Source organism: Tupaia chinensis, unplaced genomic scaffold (genome assembly GCF_000334495.1).
Source record: "Tupaia chinensis unplaced genomic scaffold, TupChi_1.0 Scaffold000054_1, whole genome shotgun sequence".
Lineage (NCBI taxonomy): Eukaryota > Metazoa > Chordata > Mammalia > Scandentia > Tupaiidae > Tupaia > Tupaia belangeri.
The window spans coordinates 2000651-2016988 of record NW_006159512.1 but is presented as its reverse complement, the minus strand read 5'-3'; the positions used below and the strand labels follow the sequence as shown (position 1 = coordinate 2016988).

General features: G+C 38.8%; 1 protein-coding gene across 2 annotated transcripts in view; it reads right to left on the bottom strand.

Annotated features, from left to right (window-relative positions):
- Positions 1-16338, bottom strand: part of APAF1 (apoptotic peptidase activating factor 1) — a 104800-nt gene that overhangs the window by 15392 nt on the left and 73070 nt on the right. For both annotated transcript variants that reach the window (XM_014591696.2, XM_006141372.3), the window contains 3 exons: positions 13136-13261; positions 4361-4480; positions 3893-4018 (listed from right to left, as the gene is read on the bottom strand). In XM_014591696.2, the coding sequence (XP_014447182.1) occupies positions 3893-4018; positions 4361-4480; positions 13136-13261 (372 nt within the window). The remainder of the gene's footprint in view (positions 1-3892; positions 4019-4360; positions 4481-13135; positions 13262-16338) is intronic.

Genomic DNA, 16338 nt, shown 5'->3' with positions numbered 1-16338 from the left:
TTTACTATAGAGAGAGAGACAGAGAGACAGAAAGCGAGAAATCACCCCCCCAGCGGGGATGGCCACACCGCAGTCCCTTCTCCTCCACTCTCCTCTCGGGATCTTGGACACGCACGCACACGTGCCCGGCATGAGTTTAAGCCACTGGGTCCAGGACTCAAATCGCAGTTGACTACATGGGAGTTCAGCGACATAGCCATTACGCTAACTGCTGGTCTCAACTAAAAATTCTTTACCCAGCAAGATTATCCTTCATATGGGAAGAAGAGACAAGAACATTCTCAGATAAAGAAAACCTGAAAGAATTTACCAACACCAGACCAGCTCTCCAAGAAGTTCTGAATGGAGTTATTCTAAGAAAACTAAAGACAGATACACAGCAATTAGAGTCCAAAAAACAACCAAGAAAATGGCCAACTTAATTATAAGAACAAGTCCACAGTTGAATGTTAACTTCCAGAATATAAATGGAAAGATTAGACCACAACAGAAGGGAGACATTACCAATTTTCTTCTATGCTTTGTTTTCTAGATTTAAGGATTTTTTGTCTTCTCTTGAGCTATTGATTGGTTCATCTACCTACCCTTTGAACAGAATCCTAACCTTTTTCCTGGTTTTACGTCTTAAGCAAATTTTATGTTATATATATATATTTGTATACACACACATATATATAATACCTATTTAATGACTACAATAAGCTATATAGACTCAGCAAGGTGCTACTTTATAGTATGTGCATTCTACTGAGTTTTATGCCTAAAGTCAGACATGTTCACAGATATGTACATATCAGCTGAACTTGCTATTGAAAGTATTTAGATTACGATATTTTGTGAATTACTAAAATTTGGGGGGGAGGGCATGGAAAGCAACTGTAAATACCAGAGACAGTGTGGGAGAAGGGTGGGAAATGGCCAAGGGTAAGAAGTAGGAAATCAAGGGAAAAAGAAAAAAAGATATAAGAAATGGAAAATTATTTGTTGATGATAACATGTATGGTAATAACCTTAATTAAGCCAACATTCAGCATATTCTGAATGGGAAATAGTATTTTGTATGCTGTGATGATGTACAGTGAATGAATGTAAAATAAATAAATTTAAAATAAAAAATAATATTAAAAAAGAAAAAAAGAAATGATCAATGTCTCTTATCATAAGGGAAATACAAATCAAAACCACAATGAGATATCACTCAAGTCCATTCACAATGTCAATGATCAAAAAAACAAAGAACAACAAGTACTAGCAAGGGTGTGATGAAAAAGAAATTCTCCCACATTATTAGTGGGAATGTAAATTCATACAGCCACTGTGGAAATGAATATGAAGGTTCCTCAAAAACATAGAAACTGAAGGAACCAGCAGTTAGCGTAATGGCTATGTTGCTGGACTCCCACGTAGTCGACCGCGGTTCGCATCCCGGACCCGATGGCTTAAAACTCACGCCGGGCGCGTGTGCGGGCATGCCCAAGATCCTAAGAGGAGAATGGAGGAGAAGGGACTGCAGCGTGACCATCCCCTCTGGGGGGTGATTTCTCGCTTTCTGTCTCTATGTCTCTCTCTGTCTGTCTGGCGAGCGCACGTGCCCTATTGTGAAAAAAACTCTAAAAAAAAAAAAAAAACATACAAACCAGTGAGACCCAGTAATTCAACTCCTTAGAATTTACCAAAAGACAGGAAAACACTCAGTCAGAAACATATACACGGCCATGTTTATTACAGCATCATTCACAATTGCTAACACATGGAATCAACCTAAATGCTCAACAACTTATGAATGGATTGAAAAAATGTGGCACATATACATTGATAGAATACTACTGATCCCAAAAGAATGGAAAGACTCTGTCATTTGATTCAAAGTGGATGAATACAGAAGAGTTAATGCTAAGTGAAATAAGCCAAGGGGCCAGCAGGTGGCATGGCTGTTAGTACACTGGACCCCACATGGTTGACCCTAGTTCAATTCCTGGATCTAGAGGCTTGCTTTCTCATTTTCTCTCTCTTTCTGTTTCTCTCTTGTGACCACACATGCACAGCAAACTAAATAATAATAATAACAATAATAATAATAAATTAATAATTCTTTTTTTAAAAAAAAGAAAGAAGGCAGACTATGAAATACAAACATTAAATTTCTCCCACTTAATATATACCAAATGTCTGCATTTTATGACAGAAATTGAAATATTCAAATATATAATAGTAGGGAGGGCAAGTGTAGATACTAGAGACAGTATGGCAGTTGGGAGGATAGTAGAGAGTGAGTGGAAGGTGTTCAGGGAAAAAGCATTTCACAGTCAAAAGAATGTAAGGTTCTTTGTTGAAAATGATGTATATGGTACATGCTTATTTGATTGTCACATACTGCATACTTTCTATGAAAAACCATAATGTACTCCATAAAGATGTACGCATACATGCTTTGAAAAACCATAATGTACTCCATAAAGATGTACAGCAATTAAATGTAAATGAGAGAGGCTGACAGGTGGCATGGCGGTTAAGGGCGCTGGACTCCCACATGACCGACCACAGTTCAAATCCTGGACCTGAAGGCTTGTTTTCTCATTTTACCTCTCTGTCTCTCTGTTTCTCTCTCACTCTGTCCCTCTCTGGCCAAATACAAATAAGTACATACATAAATAAATAAGTAAGCAAAAAAGTAAAGTAAAATAAAATAATTCTTTTTAAAAAAATACAGACAAGGGAACAGCAGTTGACATAATGGCTATGTTGGACTCACATGTAGTCAACCTCGGTTTGAGTCTCGGAGGTGGCTTAAACTCACGCCAGGCACATGTGCGTGCGTGCCCAAGATCCCGAGAGGAGAATGGAGGAGAAGGGATTGCGGCATGGCCATCCCCCTGGGGGGCGATTTCTTGCTCTCTGTCTCTCTGGCAAGCGCATGTGCCCTATGGAAAAAAAAAAAAAAAACACTTCTCCCAACAAAAAAAAAAAACACTTCTCCAGAAAAATAAAAAATGTAAACAAGAAAGGGGCCAAGAGAATGCATAGTGGTTATTCACTGGAGTCCCACATGGCCAACCACAGTTCTAGTCCTATACCTGGTGGCTTGTAAATCTCCCTGGGCATGTGTGCATGAATGACCAAGATTAGGGAGGAGAATCAAGGAGAAGGGATTGCCGGGATTGCCGGCATCGCCATTCCCCTTCAGGAGTGATTTCTCATTCTTCCTCTCACTGGCTCTTGTCTCTCTCATTCTCCTGCAAGCACATGTGCCTTAAGGTGAAAAACTTCTTTAAAAAAAAAAAAAAAGTAAACAAGAAATTATAAAAAAAAAAAAAAAAAAAAAAGTTGGAGGGAAAAAAAGAATGAGGGCTGGCAGGTGGTGTGGTGGCCAAAGGTGCTGGACTCCCACATGGCCAACTACAGTTCAAGTCCTGGATATGGTGGCTTGTTTTCTAACTCTCTTGCAATCTCTCTCTCTCTCTCTCTCCCTTTCTCTGGACAAATTAAAATAAGTAAAATGAATAACTAAATTAAAAAGAAATAAAGAATAAAGTACTCAACAGCCCCAACCAAGCAACATCATTTGCTGGACTGTGATTTTCAGAAGCATTACCATTTGTTAATAACATAAAATTTATTGTGGGTATGTAATTAAATGTAAATTCCTTTCAATGATTTCTATTGCCTATAATATGCACTAGAGCTATCAGGAAAAAAGCCAGGTGTTCCCAATATCATTTATTTAATCTATTTGATACCAACTAAATGCCAATAGACATCTCCCCAAAAGTCACAAAATATGAGACAGACATGTAGACAAAAACTGTTACTGTCCTGTTTCATAAACTATTTGGTCTAACATATACCCAATATAAAAATGTTATATATGGATTATTTCAAGTGACTGACCTACCTTTGCAGTCTTATCAGCAGAGGTAGATGAAAACTTGGTAGCATCAGAAGAAACATCACAAGAAAGTACTGTACCCTGGTGACAGATGAAATCTTTTTCTAGTCTTCCAGTAATAATATTCCATATCTAAAAAAAAATTTTTTAATAAACTTAGCTGACACGTTCATGAACATTTTGCATTAATGAGCATGGCCAAGTCCAAGACGGATCTATGAACAAGAGCTTTAGCATATTGGCTATTCTGATGACTTTAAATGTCATTTAGTATAAATGTTCATAAATACACAGCAGATGTAGGTCACCACAGTGAACGGAAAATAGGCATGACAAAATGCAAATTTCAAAATGTAAGTAACTGCTTAACACCCATGTGCTTTTGGCTGTCATGATATAATCATTGTAATATCTGAATACTTTAAAAAACAAACAAACAAACAAACAAACAAAATCCCCTGTGCTTCAAATTACCTTCACTGTTCCATCAAATGACCAAGAAAGCAGCCGGGAATTTTTCAAGAGTCTAAAATTTTTCACTGTTTCCTGATGGGCTTGCAGAAAGACATATTCCTCTGATTGCCAGTTCCACACCTGAATATCAAAGAAATAAGTCTGTTATATCCCGCCCTCATAATTTCTCATTGCAGGTGTGTGGGTAACGTACACTTATTTAAAGTCTTTTATTCTCACAGCATTTCAGTAAAATAAAGAAGAAGGAAGAACCTGGTATCTGCATTTTACAGACAGCCAAGAGAAAAGCTGGGGTTAATTAACTTGAATAGGGACAAAATAAAACACTTTTCTCCTAAATAAAACTTGTTTTCTTCAGCTGCTTGGAGAACAGTTCGTTATACCTGAAGACAGAGACAAGCTACACTATGCTAGCTAGCATAACCATCTGATTAAATTTTCCAGAAAAAATTATCCCAATTACATTTTCACAGATTTCTGAACCTAACAGTCAGACAAGTCTGCAGATTCTGGCTCCACTGAGGCTGGCCCAACTGCCCAAGAAGGTCAGTTAACCAAGGCAGCTTCAAATCAGGCCATGGCATTTCCAGGCAACAGAGTTCTTAGCTACCCGCTAATGCAATCCTCTAAATGACAAAAGGAGTAAGGCTCTTATTTTCCACATGAAGCTTAGAGTAGACCTCCTCAGATACTAGAGGAGGAGGGAGAATTAAAATGAGTAATTGATACAAAATAAACACAAGCATATCTGAGGTACAGAGGTGAACATTAAAAAAAATGTTTCCAGGGAACCAGCAGTTGGCGTAATGGCTATGTCGCTGGACTCCCACATAGTCGACCGTGGTTCAAGTCCCGGACCCGGTGGCTTAGAATTCATGCCGGGTGTGCGTGTGTGCGTGCCCGAGATCCCCAGAGGAGAATGGAGGAGAAAGGATTGCGGCGTGACCATCCCCCCTGGGGGGTGATTTCTCGCTTTCTGTCTCTATGTCTCTCTCTGTCTGGCGAGCGCATGCGCCCTATAGCAAAAACCTCTCAAAATAAATAAATAAATAATAAATAAATAAAAAAGAGGAAAAAAAATGTTTCCCTGCCATCTACAGTAAAGAATCTCTCTTAGTGGGGCCAAATGGTAGTGTGGCAGTAAAACGCAATGCTCTGTGAGGGCTGACCCACATGGGAATGTTACAGGTGTGCGTTGGGAGATCTGAATACACCAGGTTTGCACGAGGCTATGATCCAAGGCTGAAGCTAAGGATGGCCTGCAGGGTCAAGACCCTGTTGGGTTGCTGGGTCTCTGTCTCTGCCTCTCTTGATCACATAAGAAATAAACCAATTTAAAAAAAAAAAAGGAAAAAGAATCTCACTTACTAAATCAAAACAACTGTATTTAAAGCCTTGTTTATTCTTGATTTAAAATGAACTGATTTAACAAAGGTTATTAGCACCCTATATGTGGGGCAAATAAGAATCAAACAAGACTGTGTTATAAAGATACCTAAGAACTTAGCAAAGGAAATGAGACATACAAAAGAAAAATATCAAAATAAAACTCTGTGAAAGAAGATATAATGATAAGGGATCAAGGTTCTGTGGAACTAAAAAAAAAACAATTCCTTAGAGATTTGGTAGAGACTGCATTCAAAGTAGGCTCGAGGAAGGAGTTGGAAGTATGATTTATAAACCAAGAAGGTCTTTTCAAAAAACAGGAATAAATGCTGGAGCTAAAGTACAAGAGGAGGAACACATGAAAAGATTACATTAATAGTAGATGGTGTAGTGGTTACATTGCTGGACTCCCACGTGGCCAACTGTGGTTTGAGTCCCAGACTCAATAGCTTGAAACTCAAGCTGTGTGTATGTGCATGTGTGCCCAAAATCCCAGGAGGAGAAGGGATTGTAGCATGGCCATCCCCCCTGGGAGGTGATTTCTCACTTTCTGTCTCACTGTCTCTGTCTCGCTATCTCTACTGAGTGCACATACCCTAAGGCAAAACCTCCTTTTTTTTTTTGGAGAGGTTTTTGCTATAGGGTGCGTGCACTCACCAGACAGACAGAGAGAGACAGAGAGACAGAAAGCAAGAAATCACCCCACGGGGGGATGGCCATGCCGCAATCCCTTCTCCTCCGTTTTCCTCTCGGGATCTTGGGCACGCATGCACACGTGCCCGGCGTGAGTTTTAAGCTACCGGGTCCAGGACATGAAGCGCAGTCGTCTACATGGGAGTCCAGCGACATAGCCATTATGCTAACTGCTGGTCCCCCAAGGCAAAACTTCTTAAAAAAAATAATAATAATAATTCTTGGTTCACTCTGTCTGGAACATGGGATAAGCACAAGGAACAGTACAGAAAAAAGACAAGGAAGGAATTGAAAGCAACAGCCCGAAGGGCCTGCCCTATTAAGCTGAAGGTCTGAGATGTGGAAAATCAGGCAGACTTCTTTTTCCAAAAGAAAAGGATACAGAAAATCAGCGACCACACAGTTATACACGTTAGTAACATTCTGGGTGTAGCTTTGAATTAGCAAAGGTTAACTGTGGAAATACCTTTAAGCCTCATTCTATCAAGCTTAGGCAAAACTGTAAGAAATGACAGCTCTTATTTCCCTTTCTTTCCTCTTTTTTCTACAGCATTTAGTGGCCTTCTTCTCCATCAAACCCTGGCTCCCAGATCTCTCTGTACCCTCTCTCAGAGCACCCATTTATAGTGACAGCATATCAGGAGCAGGGTACCTTGTGAGTGAACAAAGAACTTTAGAAGAACTGGAAGTAAGAGTAATCCTAGAGAATGCATTAGGAATTTCAGTATTGTAAGGACTCAGTGAGATATGCCAAGGAAGAAAGAAACAGAGGCTTCTCTGGCTCCCCAGTAAAGGAAAGGAAGGGCACCTGTGTGACTAAACAATACAATACCCCGACCACTTGCTGGCTCTCTCCTCCCACATTCTAGGCTCTACTGGGGAAAATCAGTGACCTCTGAGCAGCTCTTGTGGGTGACAGACACTGCCAATCCTAGCTGTGTAGGATTCCAGGTCTGCTGCTGACTGAAGTTCTTACTGCTGCCCTCCACATCAAAGAATCAGAGAGCCCTCCTGAAGCATATGTAACAAAGAATTTGACAATCACTGAAGCGAGATTAAGAATAGCCTTTGCAGCTCTTGTCACAGAAGCTTTCTGACATGACAATGACAGTGATGCTTTACTGTTTGCACTCCTACTGTGCTTAATTGAATCACCTTGATATAATAGCCTAACTTCCACCAGCATGAGTTAAATGTATTAGAATTGAGCTTGCGTATGTCTCTATCATTAGCTATAATTCTTGCAATGTATAAAAACTACAGAATTTCTTCAGCTATACAAATAAAACTTAAATTCTAAAAATGCTAAAAAAAAACCTTCTTATACCTGAAAGAACCAATATAGTCTTAGATATTGGCAAAGGGGAACATGGCTAATTCTTGAGATAGATGGATTTTAGTTTTTGCTCTAGGGCATGTGCACTTGCCAGAGATGGTGGGGGTGGAGGGGTAGGGCAGGAGGAGTAAGAAATCATTCCCCAGGAGGGATAGCCACACCACAATCCTTCTCCTCTAGTCTCCTCTTGGGATTGTGAGCACGTACACGTGCACCTGGCATGATTTTCAAACTGCTGGGTCCAGGACTCAAGCCTCAGAGTCGGCCGTATGGAACCTGTACCTTAACCTCCATGCCACACTCTGGTCCAATACCTGGTTTTACTTACTTCAATGTAAAGGATCAAAAACTACCAAGACCAACCTTGATTTTCATATCTCTAAATGTTATAGAATCCAATGACTTGATTCTTCAAATTTTGGCAATAACGTCTATTCAACTGAACCCCTGCTACAAACTCTGGGCACTAAGGATACAAAGATGATAAAAACAAACCTCCATTTGGTCATGTACAAAAACAGTAAAACTAAAACAAAGCCCAACAACTCATTTCTTGGAAATACCTACAAAAAGTTTTGCTACAAGGATATATTGGGTTGTTGGAAAAGTCATACATATTTTTCTACATTTTTCTATGCAAAGATATATTGTGACTCTTCAGACAACCCAATATAGTCATTAAAACATTATAAATGTAAAAAGTGTTCTAAGCAGAACAGTAAAAGAGGATGAAACACAATTCAAATTTCTGAGAATAACCTAATGCCTATCCTAAAAATATTTCTACATATTATTTTTCCCTCTGGCTGAGAATATTTGCAATTTCCAAGCAGGTCATAAAACCTTATGAATTTACTTCTGATAGGAAGACTATACAGTATACAATCTCCCAACAGAAGTTCATCAGCTACAGATTAGTTTTACCTCTTTCAATGACACCTGGAGAAGAAGCAAGGTGACAATTACATTGAGTTTCACAACTAATATATGAGTATCATGGGAGTCTATTATAAATAAGTTTCTGTACTGAAGTAAATTTTTTTGTTCCAATCATAAACTTTCACAGTGCTCAAAGACATAACATAAAAGATCTTTTTTCTGAAGTTTAGTTTTTTGGTTTTGTGGGATTTTGTTTTAGAGAAAAATTTTTGCTATAAGGCACATGCACTTGCCAGAGAAACAGAGAGACAGAAAGCAAGAAATCACACCCCACGGGGTGGCCATGTGGGATTTTGGGCACGCACACACACGTGGCTGGCATGAGGTTTAAGCCACCAGCTCCGGGACTTGAACCACAGTCAGCTACATGCAGATCCAGTGATGTAACCATTCCACCATCTCCTGATCCCTCTGAAGAAGTTTTTAATAGTGTAGTTAATTAAATACTGCCACAATAAGAGATGCAGATACACATACAATATAGTAACTTCCATTGAACATATCTCTTTACTTCTAAAATACTACTAAAATAGCAAAGTCAGGTCAGCCAGTAGCATATAATCATTAAGGCAGCCAGATCCCACATGGCCAATTGCAAGGTTCAAGTCCCAAACCTGGCAGCTTGAAAAGCAAGCCAGGCACATGCATACGTGTGCCAAAAATCCCAAAAGGAAACTGGAGAAGAGACTGCAGTGTGGCCATCACTCCTCGGGAGTGCTTTATCACTTTCTTTCTCTTTCTCTCTAGGGAATGCATGTGTTTTACAGCAAATTAGAAAAATAAATAGACAAATAAAAAATAAAATGATAAATAAGAGGCCCTGACATCCAAACAAAACAAAACAAAACAAAACAAAACAAAAAAAACACCTTGGTGGGAATAGCAACTACACATGGAAATAAACATATGTGAGGAATAAAAATTCCGATAGATGTGTATATATAAATACATGTATATGCATCATATATATTTATATGTAACATAAAATTTCTTTTTTTAAGAATTATTTTATTTAACTTTCTAAATTTTAATTTGACCAGAGAGGGACAGAGTGAGAGAAAAAAAGAGGGAAGTGAGAAAGCAAGCTGCCAGGTCTGGGACTCAAACCATAGTCAGCCATGTGGGAGTCCTGCACCCTCAACCACCATGCCACCTGCCGGCCCCACAAAAGATTTCTTGTGTGTGTGTGTGTGTGTGTGTATCTTCTCAAAAGAGTAAAAGAAGATATTCCATCTATAAAACAAAAAGGCAATGTCTTTCAAAAGGAGTAAAAAATAAAATGTACTCTCAGGAGTTAAAAATAAAATGGTAGAAATGAAAAACTCAATTAAAAGGTTGGAAGGTAAAACTGAGGAGAACTCCCCAGAAAATACAGCAGTATAGAAAGATAAAATATGGAAAAAGAAATCTAAATGATCATTCCAGAAGATCCACCATCTGAGAAATGGGTGTTACAGAAAGAAAAAGTAAACTGGACCAGAAAAAAAAAATCAAATAACTAACTACGTAAACATCCCTGAATTGAAAAACGTTAAGTTTCCAAATTGAGAAAGGATACTGAATGTCCGAAACAATGGATGAAACAAACACACACCAAGGCATGTCACCATGAAATTTAAAAAATCTGAACACAGCTGTGTGCTCGTTTGGTGAGGGCCTGGCTCCTCTTTTGTGAAGTGGCACTGAGAAGACTCCAGCACTCACCATGGCCCACGAAAAGCCCAAGGAAGGAGTCAAGACCGAGAGCAACTATCATATTAATTTGAAGATGGCAAGGCAGAATGGTTCTGTGGTGCAGTTTAAGAGAAAGAGGCACACACTACTTAGTAAGTTACTGAAAGCCTATTGTGAACAACAGGGTTTGTCAACGAGGCAGATCAGATCCCGATTTGATGGGCAGCTGATCAACGACACAGACACACCTGCACAGTTGAAAATGGAGGATGAAGATACAATTGATGTGTTCCAACAGCAGACAGGAGGCATCCACTAAAAAGGGAACCTGCTACTTTACATCAGAACTCTGTTCTGACAGGCCAAGAATACATTCTCAAATAAAAAACCATCAATTGGTTTCACCACATCCTGTCTAATATAGTTTTCTCTATTCTTTCATTTTCCCTGCCCCGTTCCTTTATTGTACATAAAGTAACTGGTGTATGTGCACAAGCATATTGCTTTTTTTAACTAAATGGACAATGATATGTTTTGATTGACAACAAAAGGAGAAGGGGTGAGGAAAAATACTTGTTCTATGAAAATGCCCCCTTTCTCCATTAGTGGCATAGTCATTCAGCTCTTATCTTTATATTCCAGTAACTTATTTTGTTCTCACTGTTTTAACCAAAAAAAGAAAAAGGAAAAGGAAAAAAGAACCAACAGCATAAGAATCTTTGCATACCTTGTTTGATTGGAGAATTTTAAGTTTTTCATTTAAAACATTAGGACAATTTTAACCAAAGACAATTTTATAACTTTTTTGTATGTAGCTGTTACATGTAGGGCAATCTGTCTTTCAATAGGGGTAAATTGGGACCAGCAGTTAGCATAATGGCTATGTCACTGGGCCTCCCACGTAGTCGACCGCAGTTCGCGTCCTGGACCCAGTGGCTTAAAACTCACGCCGGGCGCATGTGCGGGTGTGCCCAAGATCCCAAGAGGACAATGGAGGAGAAGGGATTGCGGCATGGCCAGCCCTCCCCGGGGGGTGGGGGGGTGATTTCTCGCTTTCTGTCTCTCTGTCTCTCTCTCTCTCTGTCTGGCGAGCGCACGCGCCCTATCACAAAAACCTCTCAAAAAAAAAAAAAAATAGGGGTAAATTATTCTTAAAGGAAAAAAAAAAAGGAATTCTGGATAGTCTTCCCTTCAAGTCAAGCCCCTTGTTGTTTAAATAAACTTGTTCAAAGTAAATAAATAAATAAATAACCCTGAACAAAGAGAAGATTCTAAAAGCTTCCAAAGAGAAAAATTAGGAAGTAGAATGTGTTAAGACTTCTCAACATAAACTTTGGACCTTGGAAGAAAATGGAAAAATGTCTTCAAAGTTTTAGAATAAACTAATTTCCAACTATACACAAAGTTGATGCACCAAGGCAAGAAAGGCATTCACAGCACACTTAGTACACAGTCTACTTATTCATGATGCTAAGGGGATCAGTCACTGGTGTAGTGGTTAAGGCAGCTGGATTCCACACGGACAACTGTGTGGTTCAAGTCTCGGACCCATTAGCTTAGAAACACAATGAATGCGTACACATGTATGCCCAAAATCATGAGAGGAGAATGGTGGAGGAGGGACTTCAGGGTGGCCAACCCCTCTGTAGGGTGTTTTCTCACTTTCACTCTTTCTCTCTTATTTTCTCCAGCAAGTGCACACATTCTATAGCAAGTTTAAAAACAAACAAAATAATAACACTAAGGAGCTACAAAAGTGTTATAACTGTATTGGGGTTATGGGGATTGATAAATGGGTGTGTGTGAATACATGTCAGAGTTGTAAGACAAGTGGGAGAAGATAAAAGCTAAATCCTTATCTTACTCTAGGGAAGTGGGCAGACAATTCCTCAATGGAAAAATCAAGAACAGCACAATAAGCATGCCATCTGGAGCCATGAAGGTAAATATCAACAAAAATATCTAAAAGTGGTGCTTCTGGAGAATGAAAAATGGCAGCAGGATCTATTTTTCTTAATAAACTTGTAATCCTATTTGAGTTTTAAAAATAGATACATTGGAACTTTAATAAAAAATCAAGTAAATTTGAAAAGAACATACAACAAGCTTAAGCCTCCATATCCATAATTGGCAATTATGGTTAACTAGTTTTTTTCACAGAATTTTATCCCTGTAATAAACATTTTGCTCTTAAAAGAAAAAGAATAAAACTATTTCAATTTGGTTTTACAATTTTAAAGAAAAATAGGGAGAAAATAGATACATGTTAAAAAAAAAAAAAAAAAAAAGGTTATTCCTGGATATGAATCCAAACACCACATCAGGCAGGAAAATTCAAATTACTTTTGAACTCCAAAATAAACAACCTTTTAGTTGAGGGTTCTAAGTCAATCTACCTGCCTCACTCACAGAGAAATATAAAAGGAGAAAAAAAAAAAATATTAAAAAAAAAAAAAAAAAAAAGGTTATTCCTGGATATGAATCCAAACACCACATCAGGCAGGAAAATTCAACAAATTTTTGAACTCCAAAATAAACAACCTTTTAGTTGAGGGTTCTAAGTCAATCTACCTGCCTCACTCACAGAGAAATATAAAGCACAAATGGGTTTCACTTAGGCTCATGTGCATAATCTGGATGTACGCCCAAAGAAGTATTTTGAAATACACTTCAAATTCTAGGCAAAATCAAAATGTCCCTTTGCTAGAGTCAGTGTTATGATATCAAGAGTTCATCCTCCTTCTCACCTGAATTACAGAATCATCAGAGCTTGAAATAAGAGTCTTCCCATCAGCTGTGAACTGGATATGCTGGACAGCTTTCTTGTGTCCAATCTTGGATTGGAAGATTCTGTTGTTTAGAAGTTCTAAAATCTTCAAAGCAAAAAAAACACAAAAAAATTAACACAAAGAAATTGTAACGCCTAGGTATTATACCCCCAAAGATATTAAACGAAAATTAAACTACATAAGCACACAGAATTTCCACCTCGAAGAGCTTTTAGTTTAACTAAAAACACACAAATGAATGACGCACATATAAACACATATACCCTAAAATAAAACACTCACTAGGATGACCAGAAGGCTGTAGGAACCAGTGGTCCTTCCGAGTACTCAAGTACTCAATTTATCAAACAAGTGGCAGTCTGCGCTCAGCCTCCAGAAAGAAATAACATTTTAAATGGATGAGAGAGAAGGAAGAGAAAAAAAAATCTTAAATAAGATAAGGCAAGGTCTTCACAAAAGAGAGAGACAAGGGAAAATAAAGAATGAAAAGGGAGACAAGAAAAGAAGATATGAGAGGGCTAAGGGGCAGGAGAGGGTGCCAGTAAAATGAGAGGACTTAAAAGGATTAAAGAGTAATATGCGAGGGCCAAGCAGGTGCATGTTGATTAAGTCACTAGACTCCCACATGGTTGACCACGATTAGAGTACCAGACCTGGCAGCTTGAATCTCATGCCAGGTGTGTGTCCATGAGGGTGTGCATGCTCAAAGTCCCAAGAGGAGAATGGAGGAGAAAGGACTATGGTATGGCCATCCCCAGGGGGGTGATTTTTTCACTTTCCCTCTCATTGTCTCTCTCTGTCAAGTGCACAAGACCTATGGCCAAAAAAAAAAAAAAAAAAAATTCCAACTGCAGAGATTAAGAAAACAGTTATAGGGGCAAATGGCATAGTAGTTAAGGTACTAGACTCCCACATGGCCAACCACAGTTCAAGTCTCAGACCCTGTAGCTTGAAAATAATACCGGGCACATGTGCGTGCATGCCAAAAATCTCAAGAGAAGGGAGGAGGAGGGAAAAGAAAGGACTGCAGTATGGCCATCCCTTCTGAAGGGTGATTTTTCACTCTTCCTCTCTCTGAATAATTCTCCTTTCCAGCAAGCACACATGCCATATCACAAAAACTTATTAAAAAAAGAAATTATAGAAACTCAAGTAATTATGTCAAAAAGGCTTTCAAATGAACTCATACCCAAAAAAGTGATTTCTTTGTGCAAATTAAAATATACTAAAGGAAGACTAAGGAAAATACAGATAATGCTAAAACAGGAGATTCCTGAAGTTCAAAACTAACCAACATGTCTGAAAAAAAGGCCTCTTAGCGTAATGGCTGTGTCGCTGGACTCCCACGTAGTTGACCGCGGTTTGAGTCCCAGACCCGGTGGCTTAAACTCATGCCGGGTACGTGTGCGTGCGTGCCCAAGATCCCAAGAGGAAAATGGAGGAGAAGGGATTGCAGCATGGCCATCCCCCCTGGGGGGTGATTTCTCGCTTTCTATCTCTCTGTCTCTCTCTGTCTGTCTGGCAAGAGCACGCGCCCTATAGCAGAAACCTCTCCAAAAAAAAATAAAGAAAAAGAAAAAAAGAAAAGCAGAGAGGGTCCAGCAGATGGCATAATGATTATGTTGCGAGACTCCCACATTGCTGACCGCAGTTCAAGTCCTAGACCTGGAGGCTTGAAACTCATGTATTGGGCGCATGTGTGTGTGTGCCCAAAATTCTGAGAGGAGAATCGAGAAGAAGAGACTACAGTGTGGCCATCCCCCTTGGGGGAGGGGGAGTGATTTCTTGCTTTCTGTTTATCTGTCTCTAGAGCAAGTGCACGCACCCTATAGCAAAAATCTCTCTCTCTCTAAAAAGAGCAGAGGAATTGTGTGATCGGAGCCTTCCTAAACAAGCGGGATGACAATCCCACAACTCCTAAGTGAGGAGGGCCAGATAGCATAACAGTTGAGCGCATAGGCTCAAAGGCTGAAATTCAGTCCTTGCTCTGCCATGTACTGAATTTATGAAAGCTGCAAAAAGCATGAATCTAGACATTTGCAAAACAGGAATAACATCTAACATTTCAAGATGTTATAAAAATTCAATTAAAACATCTGGCACAGTAAATATCTAATAAATAGAAGCTGATATTACTATTATTTGATGATAGGAGGCTGAATCATAGAAACCACCATTTTATAGTTTAAAAACCAGTCAACTATTGGTGATTTCACATAGTTCATTACATATTATTTATTTATTTGATGATTCTGAGGGGGTTAAGGATGTGGATCAGCACATGTGTGCTTTGTGAGTTATTTAAACTACCTTGAAGATTCGTTTCAAGATAATTAGTAAAAACAAAAAGAATGTAGAGCTGGCTTGGCAACAAGGAAAAAAGAAACAAAGAACCAAAAATCCTTTAAAAATAAAAATAAGGCCAGCCCATAGCCTAGTAGTTAAGGAAGTCAGGTCCCACATGGCCAACTATGGTTCAAGTCCCAGCCCTAGAAGCTTAAGGAATATGCCAGGTGTGTGTGCATGTGACGGAATGGAGAAACGGGGGAGAAAGGATTGCAGTGTGACCATGTTCCGTTGGAGGTGCTTTCTCCCTCGTACTCTGGCAAATGCGCAGACTCTTTGGCAATAAAAGAAATAAACAAAATTTAAAAAAAGAACTTTTAAGAATAAATAATAATATACAGTAGTTTGAAAGATGAGACTGAGAGGGGAGACTAGACTTCACCTGCCAACGTACAACCATCCCTGGCTTAACAAACATCCAGAGTTCACTTCCTCAGAACCGTACCCACCTTAATGACTAATTAATACGTTTTTCACAAGAATGAAGAAAAAGTCTTAACTCTGAACATGTGCCACAATGGCTATGGCAAACACAACAGTACCAACATCACTTTGCAAATGCTTGCTCCTTCATTTTGTGGATAAGCATATAGGCTCCTCCTTGTGGGGCAGTATAAACTAGAGAATATTTGTGTAATTCTGTAGGAAAATGAATCCAAAATAAAGAAAATGTGGCTAGTGCAATAATTAATAAATTTAAAAAATAAATTCCCAAAAGCTAAGAAAAAGTGAGAGTCAATTTCCTTTTAATAAAGAATTATTTATTTTATTTTATTATTATCATTATTTTTTCACATGCACTCACCAGAGAGAGA